The sequence below is a fragment of the Oryza glaberrima genome, chromosome 3 (genome assembly GCF_000147395.1).
Source record: "Oryza glaberrima chromosome 3, OglaRS2, whole genome shotgun sequence".
Lineage (NCBI taxonomy): Eukaryota > Viridiplantae > Streptophyta > Magnoliopsida > Poales > Poaceae > Oryza > Oryza glaberrima.
In genome coordinates, this window is record NC_068328.1 from 12,947,823 (window position 1) to 12,969,875 (window position 22,053).

Here is a 22,053-nt window from a genome sequence, read left to right on the forward strand (position 1 = left end):
ATCCCCCGACACGGCGGATTGGGATCTGGCCCCTGAGCTCGGGATCTCCACGGTGGCGAAGCGGCAAGGAGCAGCGGCAGCCTCCCGCTCGCCACTCCCTCTCCTCTCATCTCTCATCTCCTGTGTGATTTCCGCCTCTCCTCCTATTTCTTGTGTGATTTATTTTGCGATTTCTGATTGGATTTATGATGATACCAATTGGACTAGGATTTAGTTTTTTTAGATTTATAATGATTGGGATTGGTTGTGGGATCTTCAGAGCGAATGTGCGTTAACACGGGCGAACGGCAGATGAAGTGGAGAGGAGGTGCGCGTGATGCGGACGACGGACTAAGACGAACGAAAATCCTCGGAGAAGTCTTATATATTTTTTAATTAGGTATATAGATATAGATATGGTGTTGAAATAGTACATTATTAAAATAATTTTAACTATTTTATTTAGATCGACTCCAAACCAAGGTTATAAATACTTGTGACTAATATATGACCGGCGGAGGTTAACGGTTGTTTTTAACAAATGTTTGAATTAGAAAAAAAAAACCAATTATATGCATGTTGCTGTCAATTTAAATCCAAACTAGATATTTCTGACACTATCGGTCATCAATGATTACATGCTAAAAAATTTGCCACGACAAAAGCGTAATTCTTCAAAAACCCAACATGATTAATGTATTTATACATCATAAATAGATAAAAAAAATCAAAATACAACCAACCGTGAAAAACATGTCTCCACTCTCAACTCCAACTCTTGTATTCACATGAAACAATGAGGACTCGTAATCTTTAATCTGTTTTAGTCTTTTTGCAGTTATTTTTTCCATGTTAACTAGGATCATTAATTTCATATTTTTCTTGTTTACCAAGGTTCTCTTTCTAAAATGACAAGATAACTTTTGTGGACAAAGAAAAAAGAACAAAATGAAACCATCTCTCCCGATCCCCTCTCTCACTTGAACTGACGGTTGTCGCCAATGTTCATTCAGTTCACCATCTATATGTCATCTTACGGTTAAATTTCTACCGTTCGGGAGGAAACTAAAAGATGCCTCTCATCTATACCTACCATTATAACCCACTAAACTCCTAAAACTCAACATACATCAACCCACTAAGGTCAACATACATAATCCGTAATCACCTAAAACTCAACATGTAAGTATGCATATAGTAATTACATCTACAATTTATTTCATTCTAAAACTCAATATACACATGCTAAATCATCGTTCTCAAATCATTTTCACAATATTTCAATTCAAATCATTTTATCATTTCTATAATATTTAACATATATCCCGTAACAAAGCACGAGACATTATCTAGTTAATTAAAATTTTACTCCACAATTTAAGGTAGTAGCCATCAGTTCAAGTACTGAAGGATTGCAACCAGGTTTACCAAACCATTTTGAGCGGGGTTACAACCACCCCACGGTAAGACGGTTATCGTGGTAACCGTGCGGCCACCGCGAGGTTCACCGTGATTTCAAAAACTGAGAAAATTACTGCACATGATAACCATGATAACCACACGGTTACGTAAATCCTGATTGCAACTCATAACAGGAGCCTCCTCATCTTCCATGATGTTTACCATGCAGGCATGTGATGTCTCTTGTTTGAACTCATGGTAAAAGGACTGAAAAATGGAGACGTGAGTATACGGTTGCAACAAGTATGACAGCAAGATGCGCATATTTGCATCGATTTCTTGCCCATCTTGACATCTTATTCACTTGATATGGGTTCCTCATTTCTTCCTAGATGATGAGGATGAAGAAGAAGCGGCAGCGATGATTCCACCAGCAACAAGTCCCACAAGTCCGAAGGCACCAGTGACAATAGCCATGCCAATCATACCGTCTGCATTTAAAAAGCAGTCAGTAATGCCCATCCTTCAATCGATCCGAGTTGCAAAAACCATTGTACTCCTACGAATTAGATTAGTACGGAAATATTTTACTAAAATTCATTGGAATTAGATTATTTCCTACACAGATCTTCTAGAATTTCTTTGTTCCGATCTCCAAAGGACACAAGAGGGTGCTGAGCTGCTCCGATACTTCTTTCTTTATATTGTGAAGTGCAGACATAACTAAGATACCCTTTGTTAATATCAACTTTCATGCGTGCCCTGCTGATAACTACAGTTCCCCTAACCAATATATTTGACAATTATACTAACAGTATGAAATGAAAATTGAGTGCAAATTCATTTTCCAGTCTGAAGAAGGCTTGGATGTTAAATAATATACCCTACCTCTTCTGGTTTTGTCCTCAACAAGCCTTTGTAAAGTGAGAGCTTGCCTCCAGTCAGGTTGAATCTGCAAAAGGTGATAAATGTGCATTCATTAACATCAAATTCAGGATAATCTCAAAAAAGTTAGAATCTAAACGTACAAAAATAAGATATCTCAGATGTCTATCTGATTAAAGAGACAAACACATTATGTTAAGCAAAAATTGGCATCAATCCAATCTAAACAGCGTAATTCTACAAAGCAGCCTGTTTCTCTTATAGCAGCTTCAAGTCTTGAGTGAACATGATGGCAGGTCATACACTTGTTCTACTTCGTCATTTTTAAACTAACAGATGCTTCGTTGATAAAAATGCAATATTATGATAATCAATTAAAATCAGTTAATTGTCTTGCAAGATGAGGTTACCACCATGACCATTTACAACAGTATCTATAGATCTCATATCCATACAACAATAATGGTACCAGCGACCATGGACTCATGGAAACAGCAAATAAAATGATTAGAAATATATTCAGTAATCAAACCTCTAAGCATCTTTCCAAAAGCTGCCGACTCCTTGTATAATCACCAGTTCTGTAGTGTCCAACAGCCAGTAAGTAGAGCTTCTCCCTTGTCTGCAGTGGACTGGTAGACCTGTCCAAAGAAGCTGCCAGGTGCCAAGAGAAAAACATGAGTCCCCCCCAACCACAAGTGAAAGCAGGAAGGTCAGATACAATATCTGATTGCCAACCGATCAAAAAAGTGTTAAAGAAAATTGAAAAATGGTTGACATACAAGAAAATGTGGACAATGGATTGGAATATCACTTTATAGGTGACACAATGTAATGAAGTGACATTTTGATTCAGCATTAGAGTGCCATATTAACGGCACTATTAATAAAGTTTGTTCAGAAGAGTGCATACAGGAAGTTTAATAGGAGCGTCAGAATGGGTAATCATGTGGGAGGACACTTATAACATATGTTAAAAGCTATTTGATTCGATTAAAAAGGGGTCCCCCTAGATAAATTGTTAGACAATGTGTGGCTCATCTGTTGAAACTTAAATATATAAGTCTGAAACAGCGTCAGAATTAAAATCATGATTTCCAGATAGATTTGTATTCCAGGTTAACAATATCTGACTTATATACTCCCTTTGGTCATGAAAACATCTTCATTTGGACATACATCGAGACTTTGAGCAGAAATGTCTTTTAAATATTTAGATTAGATACACAAAAATTATGTGTAGATTTGTCCCCAAAGTACTTTCACTATACCATAATAATATCGGCCCTACAGACACATTATAGATAATTCGTGGTCAAGCAAGTTGCATTCTGGAGAACTGATAAATGTTTCCATGACCAAAAATAATATATAGATAGTTCACATGGGGAGACACATATTATCATGGTCGTATAAATTTTCAGAAAGTGATGGGGTAAACATTCATATGTTAGAAACAGTAAACTACTACTCTATTCATTCAGCTTTTGAATTGATTAACAAATTCCAAATGCTAAAAAAAATTAAAGGATGTATGTGGCTTCATTACCTTGAAGCATTCCAATGCCGCGGTTCACATCCTCAGGCTGTCTGGAGTGAACAAGCGCCCACGAAAGCCTCATAAGGCTCTCATTCTTCTGTTCTTCATTCGCAGCCTCCGCAACCTCGTTCTCACAACCCTGGTCAACAAGACAGAAAGTGCACATGGCATGACATAGATTAGGACAGACGAGAACATGATACGCGAGGCAAGTGAATATAGGCATATAGCAGCTTGCAACTGAACATATAGTTCGTTTAGGCCTACGACCACGGTAGCTCGAGGGTAAAATGGGGGCTAATTTTGTGATTCAACCGCAGATGTCGACAATAGCACATGATATCAAAATGTTTGATCACCGAGCGACAATAGCTAAAACAAACGCAAACTCGGAGCAGATGGTAGCACAAACACAGCAATAGCTAGGGATTTAGCGGTCACCGAACACCTAAAACCTCCAATTCGCGAGAGCGCGTACATTCCACAGAAAATTCGCAGCCACAACGAAACATCCACTCACGAAGCGGGGGAAAAGAAATGGCCATACTAGAGCCAAACACGGATCAACCCGGAGGGCGGAGCCAAGGGTTCATGAGGAGGAGGGGGAGGAGGATGGGGTGGGGAAGCTTACAGCGATGATGTCGCGGTCGCACCAGGGGAGGGTGTCGCTGCCGCGGAAGATCGAGCCCACCGAATCGAAGAACTTGCCTACGTGCGAATCCATGCCGCGAGAGCTTTTTTCTCTGCTTCTTTTTTTTTTCTTTTTCGGTTGGTTTTTTAGGGGGTCGCTTGATCCGTGGGACGCCGGGCGCCGTTTTGTAGGCGGTTTCTGAGCCTTGGTGGCCAAGGAAAAAGAGAGGCGCGCCGCGTAAACAAAGCGAAGCATCGATGCGTCTGGCATGTGGGGCCCGGTCTACAAGTGGCGCAATCCACGCACCCCGCCGATGACCTGACCCCCGAGGAGTACTCCCTGGTCCCTCCGTCCCATAAGGCCATTCTAGGTTTATGGTCATGTATGGATTGCATATAGCCATCCTATTTTATTGAATATGACGATCCAATTTTAAAAATTGTTTGGTCTGTATGGATATGGCGATCTAATTTCTTGTTTGGTTGGAGAGATATAGCATGGATGAAAAAAACCAAAAGTTAGTGGGACCCATTTGTCATATAATTTTTTTATCAAGATATAATCATCCGAGATCTTGTTTTAAAGATTTAATTGTAACAAATATAATGGTGTAATCAAATCATAAATTAGATAAACGGTTTAGGAGAAAAAGTCATTTGGAGCTTGCTTAACAGAAAATCAAACCAACCACAGCCAATCAGAACATGACACATCACCCAGACCAAAACTGGATGGCTTCATCCAGCCAAATCGGCCGGATGCACTCATCCAGCATATTGAGGGAATATTCCCTATTCTGGGCTGCCCCATCCACCCTGACCTCCAACCAAACACCACAAAAAAATCGGGCGGCCATCTCCCATCCGAGTTCATCCACCCAACCAAACACACCTACAATGCGGTGTCTCACACCCGTGGTTTTAAGTTACACTTAGATTCTGATACCACGCTAGAGGTTTGGAGTGGTCTCACAGGGTGACAGAGGTTCATGCAGAGAAAACAGTGGTTGAATGGTGGTTCTAGGAGAGAGAGGACGATTTGTGTGGTCCGGGAAGTTGTAGAGGAGAAAAAGGAGGAACTGGAGGCTACCGACGAGACAACGAGCTAGAGGTTGTCGTCGCCATAGCTAGCCCACACCTCGCCTTGGCCCACGCTGCCAGGGAGGGAGGAGAGGGAGCCCGGCGGCGGTGGCCAGGGAGGAAGCCAACTCGATTCGCATTGATGACAACAGCTCTGAACATATCGACGCCATCTCCGGGAAGATGCCGACGACAGCGGCAGCTCGGCTAGATCCGACGAGCATGACGCCGGATCTGTGGACCTCTTCGGCACTCAAGCTCTGCTAGATCCAGCAAGCATGATGTCGGATCCACGCCAGAGAGCTCAAGCGCCGCCGATCCCGTCGCCCTCTGCCACATGGAGCTCGACGTCGGAGATCTCTTCACCACCATGAGCTGGGCGGGCCACGCCTCGTCGACAATGTGACCGAAGAAGGGGAGGCGGCGGCGAGCTCGAGCGGGCAGAGAGGAGGGAGAAGGGGACGGAAAATTAAATTTAATTGCACTTTATTTCATTTATTATTATCAAAATTAAAAAACACGAATATTAAGGAATAACCTAATATGGTACTGATAGAGTGGTAGCAGACCAAAAGATACAGAAAATTAAATGTAATTGCACTTTAAATCCATCTTTTATTATCAAAAATAAAAAAGGTGAATATTAGGGAAGAACCTAATATCAAATAAATAGAAGGGATGAGGCTCCGAACCCATGTTGGCTAGCTCACAACCTTTCGGAGTTAACCGGAAGACACTTAGGTGTTTCTCTTTATTATCAAAATTCACTTTGGACTACTCTCTAACTAGTAATATTTTTATTTTAGATTAGATAGATTACCTTTGTTATACTTTGGATTACCCCAAGTTACTTGTCTAGCCACATCTACTTTCTAGTCTTGCAATGAATACTTATGTGTAAGTTGTGAAGATATGCTGGTTTATGGGTGTCGATGTGCTTAAAGTAATTGATGTGCTTGAGAAAAGTTGTTTTAGGTGATCCAAAATAAAACAAAGTCAAAGTAACTTTGTTCAAAGTGAAAAGATAAGATGAAAGGTGATCCAAAGTGAAACTTTGATACTAAAATATAATCATAAACTTAATTTACTCAAATTAATTTAAGCCCTACCGAAAATTTCGATATTTAATCATATATTTGTCTCCTATAACTATATAATATATTTTGGCACTGATCTAAACATAGCACTCTATTCGTTTCAAAATATAAAAAACTTTAACTAGATATGACATATTCTAATATGATGAGCAACAACGTAATGTCTCACAGAACCATTTTTGATGTGAGTGCTTTTGTGTTCTCCCTTTGTTTTGAAAGGGAATAATGCGAGATTGGTTTAATGGCCACACATGGTTGCAAGCGAACAATGCTAAACAAATTTGATAGTAGTTTGGTCGAACAATACCTTATTAATTTAAGAATCATATCGGAAGCGTCAATACCATCGCACATGTTTTCGGTTTACGGGTTTCTAATACAAATATAGTACTCATATGAACTACTTTCTTCTTATCTATAGCAATATATTCGTGACTTCAAAGCTATTTTGCTCACTTTTGACCAAGACGCCTCAAACTTCAAGGTTGCTAGACTCATGGCATAATTGAATTTTTTATTTCTAAAAAAAACATATATCCCTGCCGTTCCAACATAACTTTATTTTTAACATCTTATTTGTCCCAAAATATGTTGCAAACGTTGCTTAGACCATTTCAAATGATATTTTTCTTATAATTAAACAATATTAGGCATACGTCCAATAGAGTTAGGTATGAACAATATATGGAAACTTATCAATCATACGGTGACTATATATGAAAATTTATCAGAAGAAATGATCCTGGCTAGAAGCTATCCTATGGAACCAATGACGTGGTCTATCATTATAACATAGTGGGCCACTGGGCCATAGGAAAGCAAATGTCCAAACCAATCCTAACCATAACTCAATTCCATGCAGCATGCAACTATCATTATCCTTCTTTCCTGCCATCCTCCAAATTCCAATGGAGTAATCTAGAAATTGTGCTGCAATGTCTCTTTATTATTCACACACATGTTTATTTTTCTTAGAATATGACCACACACATATTTTCACAAAACCAAACCACATTTAAATAAGGCATTATTGATATTTATTTCTTGGTTTTCAAAAGAAAAATTAAAAACCGTTGACTGCCAGTGGAATTTGATTATTTTTCATTTTAAAAAAGTAAAATTTAATATTTTAAAGTTAACCAATTTACCGAGCAATTAACCTTAGAATTTTGCAAGGCCAAAAGCGGAGAGGTTTAGCATCACATCACCAAGAGATTACGTATAATCTCCCAAAAAAGTTGTTTTCGGGTTTCCTAATCTGAAAATAGATAGCCAAAAAACTGATCCCTCCAAGATAAAGCCTAAATTTTATCCCCAAATTAGAAGTGGACTCTTCTGCTAAACTAATAAATTTTCACGTTTTCCTCCCTCTCGCACGCTCTTCTGCCCCCCCCCCCATAGAAAAAACACGCGGAATGACAGATTGGAGATGGCAAACGCGCGTCCTTCTCCCTCAAATGAAGAGAGCGAAGGATGCGGGGAAGGGATTTCCAAAAAAAAAAAAAAATCAGATATGAGATCGGTTGGAGCCTTTTTTTTTTACCAAAATCCTAAAAAAATAAAGTGGACTCTAACAGTTTTTCCTGTTTTCCTCCCTCTAGTGTGCTCTCCTAGCGCTCCCCCTGAGAAAAAAAAACGCGGAATGAGAGATTGGGGATGGCAAACGCCCCGTCGCTCTCCCTCAAATGAAGAGAGCAAAGGATGCATGGAAGGGACTTCAAAAAAAAAGATTCAAATATAAGATCTGTTGGAGCTATTTTTTTCACCAAAATCCTTAAAAAAATAGGATTGTGGATAGAATAAGGAAACTATTGGTGATGCTTTTATAAATACCGATAACAAAATTTTATTTCACAGCTTGATATTCAGACAGTTAGAATTCGTAGCTTTTATAAAAACATATGCTTCTTCCGTTCTATAAAAATGTCTAATATATGATGTAACATATTACAATGTTACTAATTTAGATATCATATTAGTCTGTGTTTTATGGAATTGAGGGAGTCCTCCTATTTCGATAAATTAAACTTATCTTGGCTGTCTTCATACAAACTCACTTTTTTTTTTCTTTTTACCCTTTCAGGCTTCCTAAAAAATTAAAGGAATGTGTTCTAGAAGGTCCGATACCAACAGAAGCCCATCTCCAAGAAGAAAGGAAACGAAAGCAGCAACAGTGCAGCACACGGCCGCCACCCTCTCCCCCCATCTCCGCCACCACCGCGCACGACTACCGGAGCCCCGCATTCCCCGGCGGCTCTCCGGAGAGAGAGAGAGAGAGCCTTCCACCACCATCGACGGAGCCAGCCGGCGTCATCCCCCACCGTGATCGAGATGGCGGCGGCGGCGACGGCGACGCTGCGGTCCGCGACTGCCGCGGCCGCGGCCGCCGCGAGGGCGCGCAAGGATGGCGGGCTGCGGTGGCTGGGGACGGCGGCGGAGGCGGAGAGGGAGGGCGGGGCCGGGGCGAGGTGGGAGCTCTCGGCGGCGCGGGAGTACTACGACTACCGCAAGTCCGTCTACGGCGACGTCACCCACCGCGCCCTCCTCGTCGACGCCGTCGGCACCCTCGTCGTCCCCGCGCAGCCCACCGCTAAGGTCAGTTAGCTCCTGGCCCTCGTCTCCTCAGTGCGCACTGCGATGTGTGGGTCTCGGGGTCTGATCAATGGAGTTCAGCCGGAATTGTTGGGGTGCAGAGTTTGCAGTGCGATGTCGCTCCTGCGATGAATTGATCTCTGACCGTTTGAGCTTTGAACCGTGGTTTTTTTTCCCCTTTTGTTTAGGTGTATAAGAGCATTGGTGAGAAGTATGGAGTGAAGTACTCCGAAGATGAGATCCTTGCGAGATACCGGCGTGCGTATGAGCAACCGTGGGGCGGATCACGGCTCAGGTGCGAATCTGTGGTATATACACGCGAAATTATTGACTGCCAAAGTGCCAATTCATTCATCTCATCATCTGATCTGATACTTGTGTAATTGCTGCTGTTTATGAACTGTAATCTGTTTAAATCTTATTCTGTTGAATGCGGTATATATATTGCATACAAATTGATTATTATATTGATGCAATCTGTACCTTGATTGAGTAACAATAAGTTGAACTTGCTGGTATTGACTATTGTTCTGCTGACTTTTAATGTCATGAAAACCTACGCTGGAAGCATCTTTTGAAGTCATTGTGAAATGTTTAGAATTTTTCTAAGCTGGAAGCAGCTTCATTCACGTAAACCTGCATAAATTGGCAATTACATGCTTTGCCAGAGCACAAGCACAAACATCATTTTACACATGTCAGCTTATAAGGTTAAGGGATCTGTGTGAACTCACTGTCTTTCTATCTACAAATAATGAATCATGATAAAAGATTTAAACTGGGTATTCATTGACTCTGTGTATGTAGTTCGAGTTCTCTTTCCTATGTAACCTTCTTCCTTAACATGTTGAAGGGTCAACACATATTCATTGTAATTCACAATCATTCTTATTGGACAGCAAGCGCCCCATCACTTAATTAGTAGTAACTACTTTCAGTTCAGCTGTTACTTGTTTCTTATTAGCATCCCTAGATTTTGCAGATAACGACAAAAAGGATATGATGGTATGCACCTTAACAATGATGTACACTGAATTTCTACCAAATAAAAAAAATTGTGGATAACTACCATTCGTGTTGCCTCCTGAAATGCCCTTTTTGGATAAACAAACAATGGGATGTTGTATATTTGGTTCAAAAATTGTATAGACAGTGGGGAATTCAACATTCTTGTGCTTAGATCAAGAACATGCTGTTGTTCATGATGTTTTCTTTTCAGTTGAATTCCAATTTGACTGATGTTTCCTTTGTTTGTTATGTTCCATGTACTGCCCTACTGCGTATTTTCTGTTGACGGTAGTTAGACAGCTTTAAGATTGATCTCACTTCGTATATTTCCAACTTGGTTAAGGTATGTGGATGATGGTAGACCCTTTTGGCAGCATATAGTCACTTCTTCTACTGGCTGTTCAGATTTGCAGTACTTTGAGGAACTATATCAGTACTATATGACAGAGAAGGTAAGATTAACTGTGCCTTCAACGTATGAAAATAGTTCAGCTTCCATTTTGTGGGCCTAATGAGAATCCTTTTTGCTTGATAGGCTTGGAAGCTTTGTGATCCTGATGCTGAAAACGTATTTAAAGCTTTAAGAAAGGCAGGTGTCAAAACTGCTGTTGTCTCCAATTTTGATACCCGTCTACGGCCTCTGTTACATGTTCTGAAGTGTGATCACTGGTTTGATGCGGTTGCGGTCTCTGCTGAGGTATGTCGACTTATATTGTCATTTCTTCAGCATTATATGCTTTTCCATGCATACCATGCTCGTGTCATATACTCTTATCTATTCTGTTGAAGTCAGTTTTATATATAATTCTCTTATTCCCATTAATAATCTACAACAGGTTGCTGCAGAAAAGCCAAACCCAACAATATTTCTGAAGGCATGTGAGTCTTTAGGTATCAAACCTGAAGAGGCCGTGCATGTCGGCGATGATCGTAGAAATGATATATGGGGAGCTAGAGATGCAGGCTGCGATGCCTGGCTATGGGGAAGTGATGTTCACTCTTTCAAGGAGGTATTTCTTCTGTACACCCCCCAACATTAGTCATTTTCTTCTCTTGCAAATTGTTTCCTGGCAGAGTTGCCATCCTCTTTACAACTTGTAAATAATTTGATAACACTATGCCATCTGCATGGTTTGTAGCAATCATTCAGGAGATTTATGTTAGTTGCTCTTACATTTATTTAATAATCAAATTGCATCATCAAAGTCTTTGACTATGTGAGGTTCGTTTACTGGCTATGTGTTCAACTGTGCATTGTGTTGTCAGGGGTTGCCTTGACGACTGTTAATGAAGGTACAGCAGATCTTTCATGCATTACTGGCACAGTGATGTCTGGCATGAGAGTAGCGCATTAAACACTACTAGCTGTCAACTTGTCATTGTTATAGAAGAACCTGCTGCATTTGAGGTTCAATTCAAAGCCCTAGAATCATGTGGGAGATTTATCGTTTGAAGTTTAAATCGAAGCTCTAGAATCATGTGGGAGTTTTATGTCCCTTTCTTTAGCATCCTTTCTGTAATTCGGTGTTCCCTTTCATCCACAACTCCGAATCTCCGATAGGTTCCAGTAGAATGATCTTCTGTACAGTGTACTCTCTATCTAATGGTTATTTCAAACTACGCAGGTTGCAGAGAGGATCGGGGTTGAGGTGGCCAAGTGATGGGCAGTGGTTCTCAGGAGCATTAATCGATATATATGGTTTAGGAGTGCGGTCGTGATGTACATAGCAGAGACCCATCCTTGTTGCTCGAGTGACATTGTCTGCTGTTCAGTGAGTGCTCGAGACATTTCCCTTGAACCGTGTCGTAGTGTACTTGCGAGTTTTTTTTTCTTGCTTTCCTTACCTGTTTCCACAGTTTGCCCGGAATATTGTCATGTGATCGTGGCCGGCACGTAAATATATATATGTGGTCTGGAGACTGCAGCTTCTGTAAGGTCTTCTTTTTTAGAGAATTTATCTCTAGATTCTTCTTTTTTAGAGAATTTATCTATAGATGGCCAAAAGGACCGAGGCCCGACGGCCCGGCCCATGGCACGGCATTTTGGCCTGGCCCAAGCACGGCACGGCCCGACGGAGGTTGGGTCTGTGCCGGCTCGGCTTGACCACCGGGCCGTGCCTGGGTCCCTCCACCAGCACGTTGGACCGGCCTGGCACGACTAGGCCGGCACGACACGATGGGTCGACAGCCAGGCCTGATACACCAAAAAAAAAATAGAGGAGTAAAAATAGATATATTATATGTCATGGACGAAAGAATAGGGATATAAAATAGACTTATTTTATCTATACATATGTCAGCCCAAAGAGGAGGGAAGGAAAATAGACTTATTTTATCTATACATATGTTAGCCCAAAGAGGAGGGACGAAAAATAGACTTATTTTAGCTATACATATGTAACAGCCCAACGATGAGGGAGGAAAATAGGCTTATTTTAAAAAAGGCCGCCACCCGTGCCTTCGGGCCGGCACGGCCCGACAGCTGGTGAGCCATGCCTGGGCGGGAGGTACAGCCCATGGGCCGGCACGAAGTGACGATCAGGCCATGCCGGTCCGATGGCTGGTTGGCCGTGCCTGGGCCAGGCCAGGCTGGGCGGGCCTTTTGGCCATCTACAAATTTATCCATGTTATACTTTATACTACTATACATTTTCTAACAAATGGCGTTGACTTTTTGACACTCGTTTAACTATTTGCCTTATTAAAAAACTACATAATTATCATTTATTTGCTGTGAGTTGTTTTATCACTAAGTACTTTCACCATTATTTATATCTTATGTATTTGTAAATTTTTTATAATAAGACGAATAGTCATATGTTAAAAAATTAATAACGTCGTATATTAAAAAACGAAGGGAGTATTAATAGCAACAATAACAACACAATTTCAAACTATATTAGAGCAAGTTTAATAGTGTAGCCTATTGCTGGCTATAAACTTTTACCATGTCATGAAGAGTTAACTTGGTAGGTAAACTGTACAATAGATAGCTACTACCACAGTAGTTAAGATGAGTAGTAGTTTATCAATATATTTATCGTCAGTCTGTGGTTGTGTTGACTGCCGACCAGCTCCTCTCCGCTCTGCTAGTGGGCCCCGTTTTCTTGAAATGCGTGTGTAGCTCAGCGACTATAAATAGTCGCCCGCTTGCGCTAACTCTCAATCATTTTCCCCTCTAGCTCAGCAATGCAGCCTACTCACTCCGTCCTAAAGAGTCTACTCCTGGATCCCTGATGCAAGTTTAGGACGAAGGTGAAAATACCAAAATACCCTCATCAGTGTTTGTTGTTCTTGTCATTTTTTGTATCCATCGATTAGTAGTACTCCAGTACATACAGGAGGCATCTGCCGCATACAAAAAGGCTAGAAAATTTGGATTTTTATACTACAGAAAGAAAGAAGAGACATCTCTCCAATCTGAAAAGAAAAAAAAAAGAGAAGAATAAGTGCTCTGAATTCACGAGCAAGAACCAATCAATTTTTACACGTGCCAAAGGAAAAGATAACATCTCTACAACCAAACGAAATGCTTTGAATTCACCTGCATGAACTAGGAAGAACCAAGAACATAGAAGAACAAAAAAACACAGAAGAATCAAGAACAAAAAAGAAATTAAATCTGCATCAATCCGCCAACAGCACTGCATCCATCAATCGCCTCCGCCTTGTGCATCACATCTCCGAAGCCGCCGCCGCATCCGAGCCGCCTCCACCCGCCGTCGTGGTCGCCGCCGCCTCGGAACGGATCTATCCGCCGCCGCCGCAAGCAGGTGGACGCGGAGAAGCGGGAGAGACGGGAGCGAGGAGGAGCGGCATGGAGCGGGGAGGAAGGTGTGGGGAGGAGCGGGAGAGATGGGTGGAGCGAGGAGGGGAACTGGATGGTGGATGCGATGGGGATTCTGGAGGAGTTGTGCGAACTCGCGCGAGAGAGACGGAGAGAACGAGAGAGATGCGTGGGAGGGGATAAGGCTCGGGTGGTGGAGACTGGAGAGAGAGAGAGCGTGGGCCCATCCACCACCGAGACGACGTTTCTAGTTTTCTGCGCAAGACTCGATTTTTTGTGGGACAAACTCCCCCCTACAGAGTTCGACTCTTTTTGGGACGGAGGGAGTACGTGGGATCCCTATCACCGGTGAAAGTGCATCTAGGCCCCTAATGATTTTGATGATTGATTGCAATGCGATTAGAGAGGACTAACACTTTTATTCAAGCAAATATGAAGGTTGTTATGTCCTCGACATGTTGTAATGAGATGCATACCCCATGAATGCGACATCACGATGCAATGCGGCAATGATCAAATGGTATATTGTATCTTTTACCTTACATTGTGTCGTAGGAATGTCGTACTATTAAGAGGGATACCACATGCATATTATTGGTAGAATACTAGTGCTCAAAATGCTTCATCTTTGTGTGAGTTGAAAAACCTAAGTCAAAATTTCAATCCCGAGTTGTTTCACTTGTCACAACACTTACACTGGGTTTCTTTGCAAGTTTTTCAACATCTCTTGAAGGTTTTGGACCATGTTTTATGTTGGGTTTGATAGCCCACGAAACTAGCTTTCCATAGAGTCCAAGATCTTCGAAATCGGAGTTCGGAGTAAAAAGTTATTGCAGTTTTACTTGAGCAACATCAGACTATCCGATTTAAAATCAGACTATCCAATTTTTCACAGAACTTCACTCTCTCTCTTGATTTGAAAAAATCCTATCGAGTGAGTTTTTCTAAGCATCGGAGTATCCGATGTCGGATCAGATAGTCCGATGATACAGAGACTCCGAAATTTCATAGAACTTGAGTCTCTGTTTGAGGACGAAGTTTTTGCTTCTAAAATATCAGATACTCCGATTTAACATCAGATAGTCCGATGTCTCGGAAAGTCCGAAATTTCATGGAACTTCGTTCTCTGTTTTTCGTTGCCTTGGAGGTTTAAAATATCGGACTATCCGATCTTGTATCGGACTATCCAACGTGGGCTGAAAGATTCCCCTCCAACGGCCACATTTTTGGGGGGGTCTATAAATACCCCCCACCTAACCCTTTTCTAGGGTTACCCAACTCATTTCATTCTCATTCACTTTGGGTTGAGCTTGATGCTAAGGTGCTTTGGATCTTTGAGCTCTTTCTCCCTCTCTCAAATCCCTCCTTGTTCTTTGTGTGGTGGATCTTGGTGGTTGTGGATTTGGTGTTTGAGGGCCTAGTGTGTGTTTCACTCGATCTTGAGCACTAGGGTTTGACCAAGAGTTGTGTGGTGTTTGTTACTCTTGGAGGTTGAGGACTCCTAGACGGCTAGGTGTCACTCCCGAGCCACTGATCTACGTGTGGTTGGCCGGGAGAAGTTTGTGAAGGCCGGATCTCGCCTCCGCAAGGAAAGAGATACCCCTTAGTGGAAGGAGGAGTGCTTAGTGCAACCTCTTGAGGAAAGGGTTAGCAAAGACCCGGCTCTTAGTGAGCTCCTCAACGGAGAGTAGAATCCCCTCAAGGATTTGAACTCCGGGAACAACTTCGTGAACTTCATCATTGGTGATCTCCCTTCATCCTCCTTTTAGCTTTGCTTAATTGTGCCGCTATAGATCTAGTCGCTGTTTGTGCTTTACTCTTGTTTGTGTGATAGATTTACTTGTTGTGCTCAGTCTGATCCAACATCAGACTATCTGATATTTTCGGATAGTCTGACGGTGGATCAGACTTTCCGACCTTATTTCAGTTTTAGCTTCCGCATAATGTTTTAAATTAGCCTATTCACTCCCCCTCTAGGCCTAATTGACCCTTTCAACCGGCAAGGGGAAGTTTATTGTACCTGCTCTTACCAGTGCGTTATTAGCTTTTAAATTGAAAACCATCGATGGACATCAGTTTGTTTAGGTACTCCCTCTGCATTTTAGTTCTGGGAGTTTTAGATATTAGGCGAGCCATTTTCTTCATCTAGGAAAAGGTCGGATTCCTATGGAATGATCAAGGAATAAGTTCACTTGATGATCTTTATGTCGAGTTTGAATCACATCCCTCAACCATAACACTAGAAATTTTGACCCCAAGTAGCACAACCGGGTTAAATTAGGTCCTCCGGTAGCATAGAAGGTTGGTTTTGTTATGTGGCAAGTTGACTACAGTTAATCCAATTGAGTTAACGTGGGAACCATGTGGGTCCACACGTAAGTCGCACAGAAAAATACAAGAAAAACCCTTCTCTCCCACCTCTTCCCCTAGCACACGGTAGCGACAGTGCACCTATCTCTCCATCCCAAGTTTCGACAGCGAGGCATAGGAGGTAGAGATCAAGGATGATGTAGTCGGCGAGGTCTAGGCAGGGCACAGGGATGCGGATGCCGAGGACAGATTCTCCTTCCCTTTCATGTGCATCTTAGCTTCCTCTTCTCTCATCTCTGTGCATAACGTCAACCACCAATCCGCCATGTCCATGCCCTCCCCTTCATCCAGGTCTACAATTAGCTTCGCCACCATGCCCAATCGCCTAGGCATGCTGCTCCTGACCGCTAATTCTATCCCCGTCCGCCATGGATCGCACCAACAATAACACCAACATGCATCTTGGCGTTAACATGATCAGCCACAACATCTGCAAGGCCACTCCACAGTCTCCACAGTCGCAGGTCTAAAACATTAGCAAGAACCAGTTCCACGATATAGTCCAGCAGCTCACTGTCGGCACCCCTTCACCGTTGTTGCACCAGCATTCCCCTCACTGCCTGCTTCCACCGTAGCACCAGCAACCCAAGCCTCTCTCCATGCGCCTCTAGAAGATTCGCCCGCCTTTCATCTCCACCTTTGTCCCTTCCCCTCCTCCCCCCAACACACACGCACGCGTGCATGCGTGCACACACACCCGTTCGCAAAACCCTGCCTTTCACCACTGTTGGATAGCAGGCACCCCGCCTGGTGTCACCGCAGCCAACGTCACAACGACTACTGGAGCAGTAGTTGCGGGATAGCAGGCCCCTCCACACCATCCTCACCCCTCATCCTTACCGTCGGTGACATCGGCAGGGATAATCCCCTTGTTGAGTGGGTTTCTCAACCTGCTCTCGATGACGCCCAAGTCACTGTACCCACTACGTTCATCGGGATTCCAGCGCCCAGGCCACTTTTTTTTCCGACTTATATGTGGAGTCCACGTGGGTCCCATGCTGATACCCGGGTTGACCATAGTCAACTTGTCACGTTAGAGAAACCAACCTTCTATATTGTCGGAGGACCTAATTTAAATCGGTTTTGTAAGTTGGGGGGTTAAGATTTCTAGTATTACGTTTGAGGTTGTGATTTAAACTCAAAAGGTGAAGGACGTCAAGTGGACTTATTCAGTGATCAATGGCGGCAATGTGTGGAGCATCACCTCCGTCCGTACCAAAGCGGGCCGCGTGGTTTTCACATCTCGGTCGGCCCAATATCCATTTCACAAAGGAAAACGTATACTTTGACTCCCTTAACTATGGCCCGAGTATGATTCATAACCTCCAACCACAAAATCGGGTATATCGACTCCTCCAACTATCGAAACCGGTGCAAAATATATCCCTGAGTGGTTTTGGAAGCGGTTTTGGCTGACGTGGCGCCTACGTGGCAGTGTTGACCCGGTCTTCGTCCCACGTGGCGTTGACTTGTCGCTTACGTGGCATTTTAGAATAAAACCAAAAAACAAAAATATGTAGGACTAACATGTCATTCACATTAAAAAATAGTGGGACCCACCGACATGTGGGCCCCACATGTCATCCCTTCCTCCTCCTTCCTCTCCCCTCTTCTCTCTCCTTCCTCTTCCCCGTTCAACTTCCTCTTCCTCCTTCCTCCTCCTGCATCATGGCAGTGCTTGTCGCTGCCTCCAATGTCGGGATGGCACTCCAATGTCGGTCACACATCGTTGCCGCCGAGTCGTCTCCGCCGCCGGCAGAGTCAAACCACTTGCGCACGGCGAAGTCGCCCCGCGACGGCTTGAGGACGAGCGAGAAAGAGACGACGCCGGCTGTGTTGGCCTTGACGGCCATGGCCATGGTTGAGGCGGTGGCGAGTGAGAAGCTCGGCGGCGCCGGCTCCAGGAGGAGGCAGCGGACAACGGCGGCTGGGGCGGACACGGCGGCCCCCTCCCCTTCTTTTCATGCTGATCTTGGTGTGTCCTTCTTCCTCTTCTTCTTTGTTCCTTTGATTTTTTTTGGTTCAGAACAATTAAGCAAGCATTTCCTTTTATTAAAAATGTGTTTCTCTCTCTTTTATTGGCTTTCTGGGCGCATCTGTTGCTTTTTTTCTTTGAGATTAGTTTCATTGGTTTACCCTGCCAAGTATACATGTTCTTCCATCTGTTCAGTTCTTGTTCTTCCCTCCCCTTTTGATTCGGCTCCTGGGAATTTTCTTATCCCTGCGATTTTTTTTTACCGTTTGCTTGCACATCATCACAAAGGCAATCTACACCGTTAGATTGTTTATACTACAAGTATATACTGGTAGTACATTGTACCGTAAAAGTTCTCCTAAATTAATCTGTTTTTGTTTAATCATTTGGTCTTAAGGTGGTTGGACGGTTAGCATCTTCCTCCTCAAGCTGAGATTTGGGAGGGGTCGTTACCGGCGGGGTCCCGGATGCGACGACAGTGGGAAGTCGAACCCTGTGCGTGGCAGTGCTCCAGGACAGGCGGCTGCGTCAGGACCGAAGTGGTTTTCGGCGGCGTCGTGGATAGGAGGTGAGGCGGGCAGCTCCGAAGCTCGGCGGTCAGGCATAAACCGGTGCGGCGCAGCAGGTGTGCGGCGGCGCGCTTGGGCCGAGAGAAAGGAGAGCGAGGGGAGTGAGGAGGCCGCAGAAAAAGGAAGAGGAAGGGGAAAAGGAGAGAGAAGAGGAGAGAGGAAGAAGAAAGGATGAAGATGATGACATGTGGGGCCCACATGTCGGTGGGTCCCACTATTTTTTTTAAGTGTGAATCACATGTTGGTCCCACGTATTTTTGTTTTTTATTCTAAAATGCCACATATGTGACATGTCAACGACACGTAGGACGGAGACCGGGTCAACACTGCCACGTAAGCGCCACGTAAGCCAAAACCGCTTCCAAAACCATCTCAGATATATTTTGCACCGGTTTTGATAGTTGGAGAAGTCGATATACCCGGTTTTGTGGTTGGAGGTCATGAATCATACTCGTACCATAGTTAAGGGAGTCAAAGTATACTTTTTCGTTTCACAAACCCAAGGCTGCGGCCCGCGATCGGCGGTTTATCCTGTCCTTTGATCTGCGTGTCCTGGTTCATCGTCTGTGACACCGTTCACACACACGAATAATCCCGCGTTAATTGCTACCTTACGTTGACTTGGTATCAAAAGAAGAAAAGTTCGAGGAAACAATAGTGCGATGTTGTTATTTGTTTTTAGAAGTATATGAAAATTAATACTCTATACGCTTCGCTGATTCACACACACAGGGACATGGGTTTTAGCACGTATATACTCCCTCCGTCCCTAAATATTTGACGCCATTGACCTTTTTAAACATATTTAACCGTTCATTTTATTAAAAAAACTTTTATGAAATATGTAAATATATATATATACATAAAAGTATATTTAACAATGAATCAAATGATAGAAAAAAAATTAATAATTACTTAAATTTTTTGAATAATACGAACGGTCAAACATGTTTAAAAAAGTTAACAGCGCCAAACATTTAGGGATGGAAGGAGTATATAATAATATATGCTCTCTTCATAGCTGCACGGGGGCTTTGTGGCACGTGTTACATTGAAGCAGATTCATGATTCACACACATGTGCATGAACCGCATGTGCACTAGTAGCTTCATTTCTAAATGAAGGAGAACTTATAAATTAACCAACAAATATAACTAGATCAGAACGTCCTGCATGACTTAGCTACATGCTGATTGAGTAAACAATTAGCTATTTAGCAACCACCGGCTAATTAATCAAACACCAATTGACAGCTCCCCTCGGTCTCTACGACTCTACCAGTCCATCTAGCTAGCCGTACTATTTTGGGCAACTGAATTAATTCAATCACGTGCGAAAAAACAACTTAACCAAACTTACGTCCACGCCGAATTAATCGAACCGATCACGTTGTGATATGCATAAATTAGCAATTAAAACTGAGGGAACAACATAAAAACCACCAACCCACATCTCCTAACTCCCCAATGGAGATTACATTGACCGGTCCAATAATCCAAGCAGCGTAACAGTTTTTCTCTCTCTCTCTCTTTTTTAAAAAAAAATTCGGGTTGAAAACTTGAAATGGACAGCACGCAGTTCTCATTAAATTTTGCTGTTTCGAACAAAATCGTAATGTAGATAGATCGGGTCAGTACAATAATGCAAATCTGCTAACTAATTACGCACGTACGGACTACGGAGTACCTGGTACGACGTAACAACGCCAAGCGCGTCGGTGATCGATGTACCTAGCTTAATTGCACATAGATGAATTCCTGATAATGTGACAATTAATTGACGGTGCATATTAATTCACATTTATATTTTTTTTCAATTCAATTACACGGATCATACATCGATCCCAAGCAAACTCCTAAAACTATACCTGTACTCTCCAATAATAACCGAATTCAAATTCATCGCTAAATTTGTTCAGATCATAATGAATTAGTTGCTGCCAAATTAAACAAGAGGAGCAGCTAGCAATCTGATCAAATGAACAAATCAAGCGGCAATCAAGAACGGAAAATTTGAGCTTAATTAATTACAAGGCTTTCTGATCGATCGATCAGCTTAGCTAGCTTGCTCCTCGGTCCAGGCCGAGCAGCCTCGCCGCCACCGGCGACAGCCGCCCGGGGCTCACCGCCGCCACGACGATCCTCCTGGCGCCCTTGCGCTCCTTGATCGTCTCCAGCCTCGGCGACCACGCGCGGCACCTCGCCGCGCCCACCAGCTGCTCGTAGTGCTTCCTCAGCTCCGGCGTGCTGCACAGCGGCGCCCCGCCGCCGCCGCCGCCGCCCTCCACCTCCTCGTCGCCGGCGGCGGCGCAGGCGCCTATTGGTCTCGAGGAGGTGATGGATCTCACGATGAACTCCGGCGTGACCTTGATGACCGTCCGGCCGTCGTCGCCCTTGACGTACTCGAAGGGGCTCTTGGCGCCGCCGGCGATGGACGTCGCCCCGGCGGCGCCGGCGCCGGCGCCGCCCCTGTCGTAGGAGAGCGCGGCCAGCGAGGCGGCCGTGACGGCGTCGTAGCCCTGCGGGAGGCGGTCGACGGGGAGCACGAGGTAGGTCCTCCCGGCGACGAGGCGGTCCTCGATCGCCAGCACCGGCGCCGGGCGGCCGATGCAGAACCCGTCGGCGCGGCACACGACGCTGTCCGTGAAGTCGAGCATCACCTGCCCGGCCATCTTCCCGTGCCTCGCCGCCCGCGCCTCGCCTCCCCACAGCACCAGCCTCGCCGTCCGCCGCCGCCGCGACAACATCCCGAAGCACGCCACCATCCTCTGCACCAGCCGCCGCCGCCGCCGCCGCTGCTGGCGCCGGTAGCCATCATCATCGGCCATGGCAAGCAAAGCAGAAATAATCCAAAGTTCAAAAAATGAAGAAATAACCTTGCTAGGGTTTACTGGTCTCGCGGCGCTGAGCAAGAGAGGTATTAATATGCATTGGAATGATCGGGTACACCCAACGGAAGGGGTAGGTTTTTGTCGACGTGCGCGTGTCGCGCGCCATTGGAAGTAAGGCAAGGTTGCTAGGTAGTTCTCCTCCGTTTCAGGCTATAAGATATTTTGATTTTGGTTAAAGTCAAATTATTTTAAGTTCGACAAAATTTATATATAAATATAATAATATTTATAATACTAAATTAATTTTTTT

The 22,053-nt window shown here is 43.7% G+C and overlaps 3 protein-coding genes across 3 annotated transcripts; 1 reads left to right on the forward strand and 2 right to left on the reverse strand.

Moving 5' to 3' along the window:
* Nucleotides 1–1,375: 1,375 nt before the first annotated feature.
* Nucleotides 1,376–4,646, reverse strand: LOC127765418 (mitochondrial fission 1 protein A-like). The gene is made up of 5 exons (XM_052290322.1): nt 4,437–4,646; nt 3,815–3,944; nt 2,798–2,919; nt 2,269–2,332; nt 1,376–1,871 (listed from the first exon to the last, which is right to left on the reverse strand). The coding sequence occupies exons 1-5, from the start codon at nt 4,527–4,529 to the stop codon at nt 1,759–1,761; spliced, it is 522 nt and encodes a 173-aa protein (XP_052146282.1). The 5' UTR covers nt 4,530–4,646; the 3' UTR covers nt 1,376–1,758.
* Nucleotides 4,647–8,759: 4,113 nt separating this feature from the next.
* On the forward strand, nt 8,760–12,147 carry LOC127765935 (uncharacterized). Its single transcript, XM_052290915.1, has 6 exons — nt 8,760–9,207; nt 9,393–9,499; nt 10,556–10,664; nt 10,748–10,909; nt 11,049–11,222; nt 11,838–12,147. The coding sequence occupies exons 1-6, from the start codon at nt 8,944–8,946 to the stop codon at nt 11,871–11,873; spliced, it is 852 nt and encodes a 283-aa protein (XP_052146875.1). The 5' UTR covers nt 8,760–8,943; the 3' UTR covers nt 11,874–12,147.
* Nucleotides 12,148–20,695: 8,548 nt separating this feature from the next.
* On the reverse strand, nt 20,696–21,828 carry LOC127768303 (uncharacterized). The gene has a single exon (XM_052293852.1). The coding sequence runs from the start codon at nt 21,738–21,740 to the stop codon at nt 20,973–20,975; it is 768 nt and encodes a 255-aa protein (XP_052149812.1). The 5' UTR covers nt 21,741–21,828; the 3' UTR covers nt 20,696–20,972.
* Between the last annotated feature and the right edge of the window lie 225 nt (nt 21,829–22,053).

Coding starts and splice junctions, on each gene's coding strand:
- LOC127765418 (XM_052290322.1), bottom strand. CDS start 4,529: ATGGATTCGCACGTAGGCAAGTTCTTCGATTCGGTGGGCTCGATCTTC. Junction 3,945..4,436: donor GCGACCGCGACATCATCGCT/GTAAGCTTCCCC, acceptor CTTGTTGACCAG/GGTTGTGAGAACGAGGTTGC. Junction 2,333..2,797: donor TTTTGGAAAGATGCTTAGAG/GTTTGATTACTG, acceptor CACCTTTTGCAG/ATTCAACCTGACTGGAGGCA.
- LOC127765935 (XM_052290915.1), top strand. CDS start 8,944: ATGGCGGCGGCGGCGACGGCGACGCTGCGGTCCGCGACTGCCGCGGCC. Junction 9,208..9,392: donor CCGCGCAGCCCACCGCTAAG/GTCAGTTAGCTC, acceptor CCTTTTGTTTAG/GTGTATAAGAGCATTGGTGA. Junction 10,665..10,747: donor AGTACTATATGACAGAGAAG/GTAAGATTAACT, acceptor TTTGCTTGATAG/GCTTGGAAGCTTTGTGATCC.
- LOC127768303 (XM_052293852.1), bottom strand. CDS start 21,740: ATGGCCGATGATGATGGCTACCGGCGCCAGCAGCGGCGGCGGCGGCGG.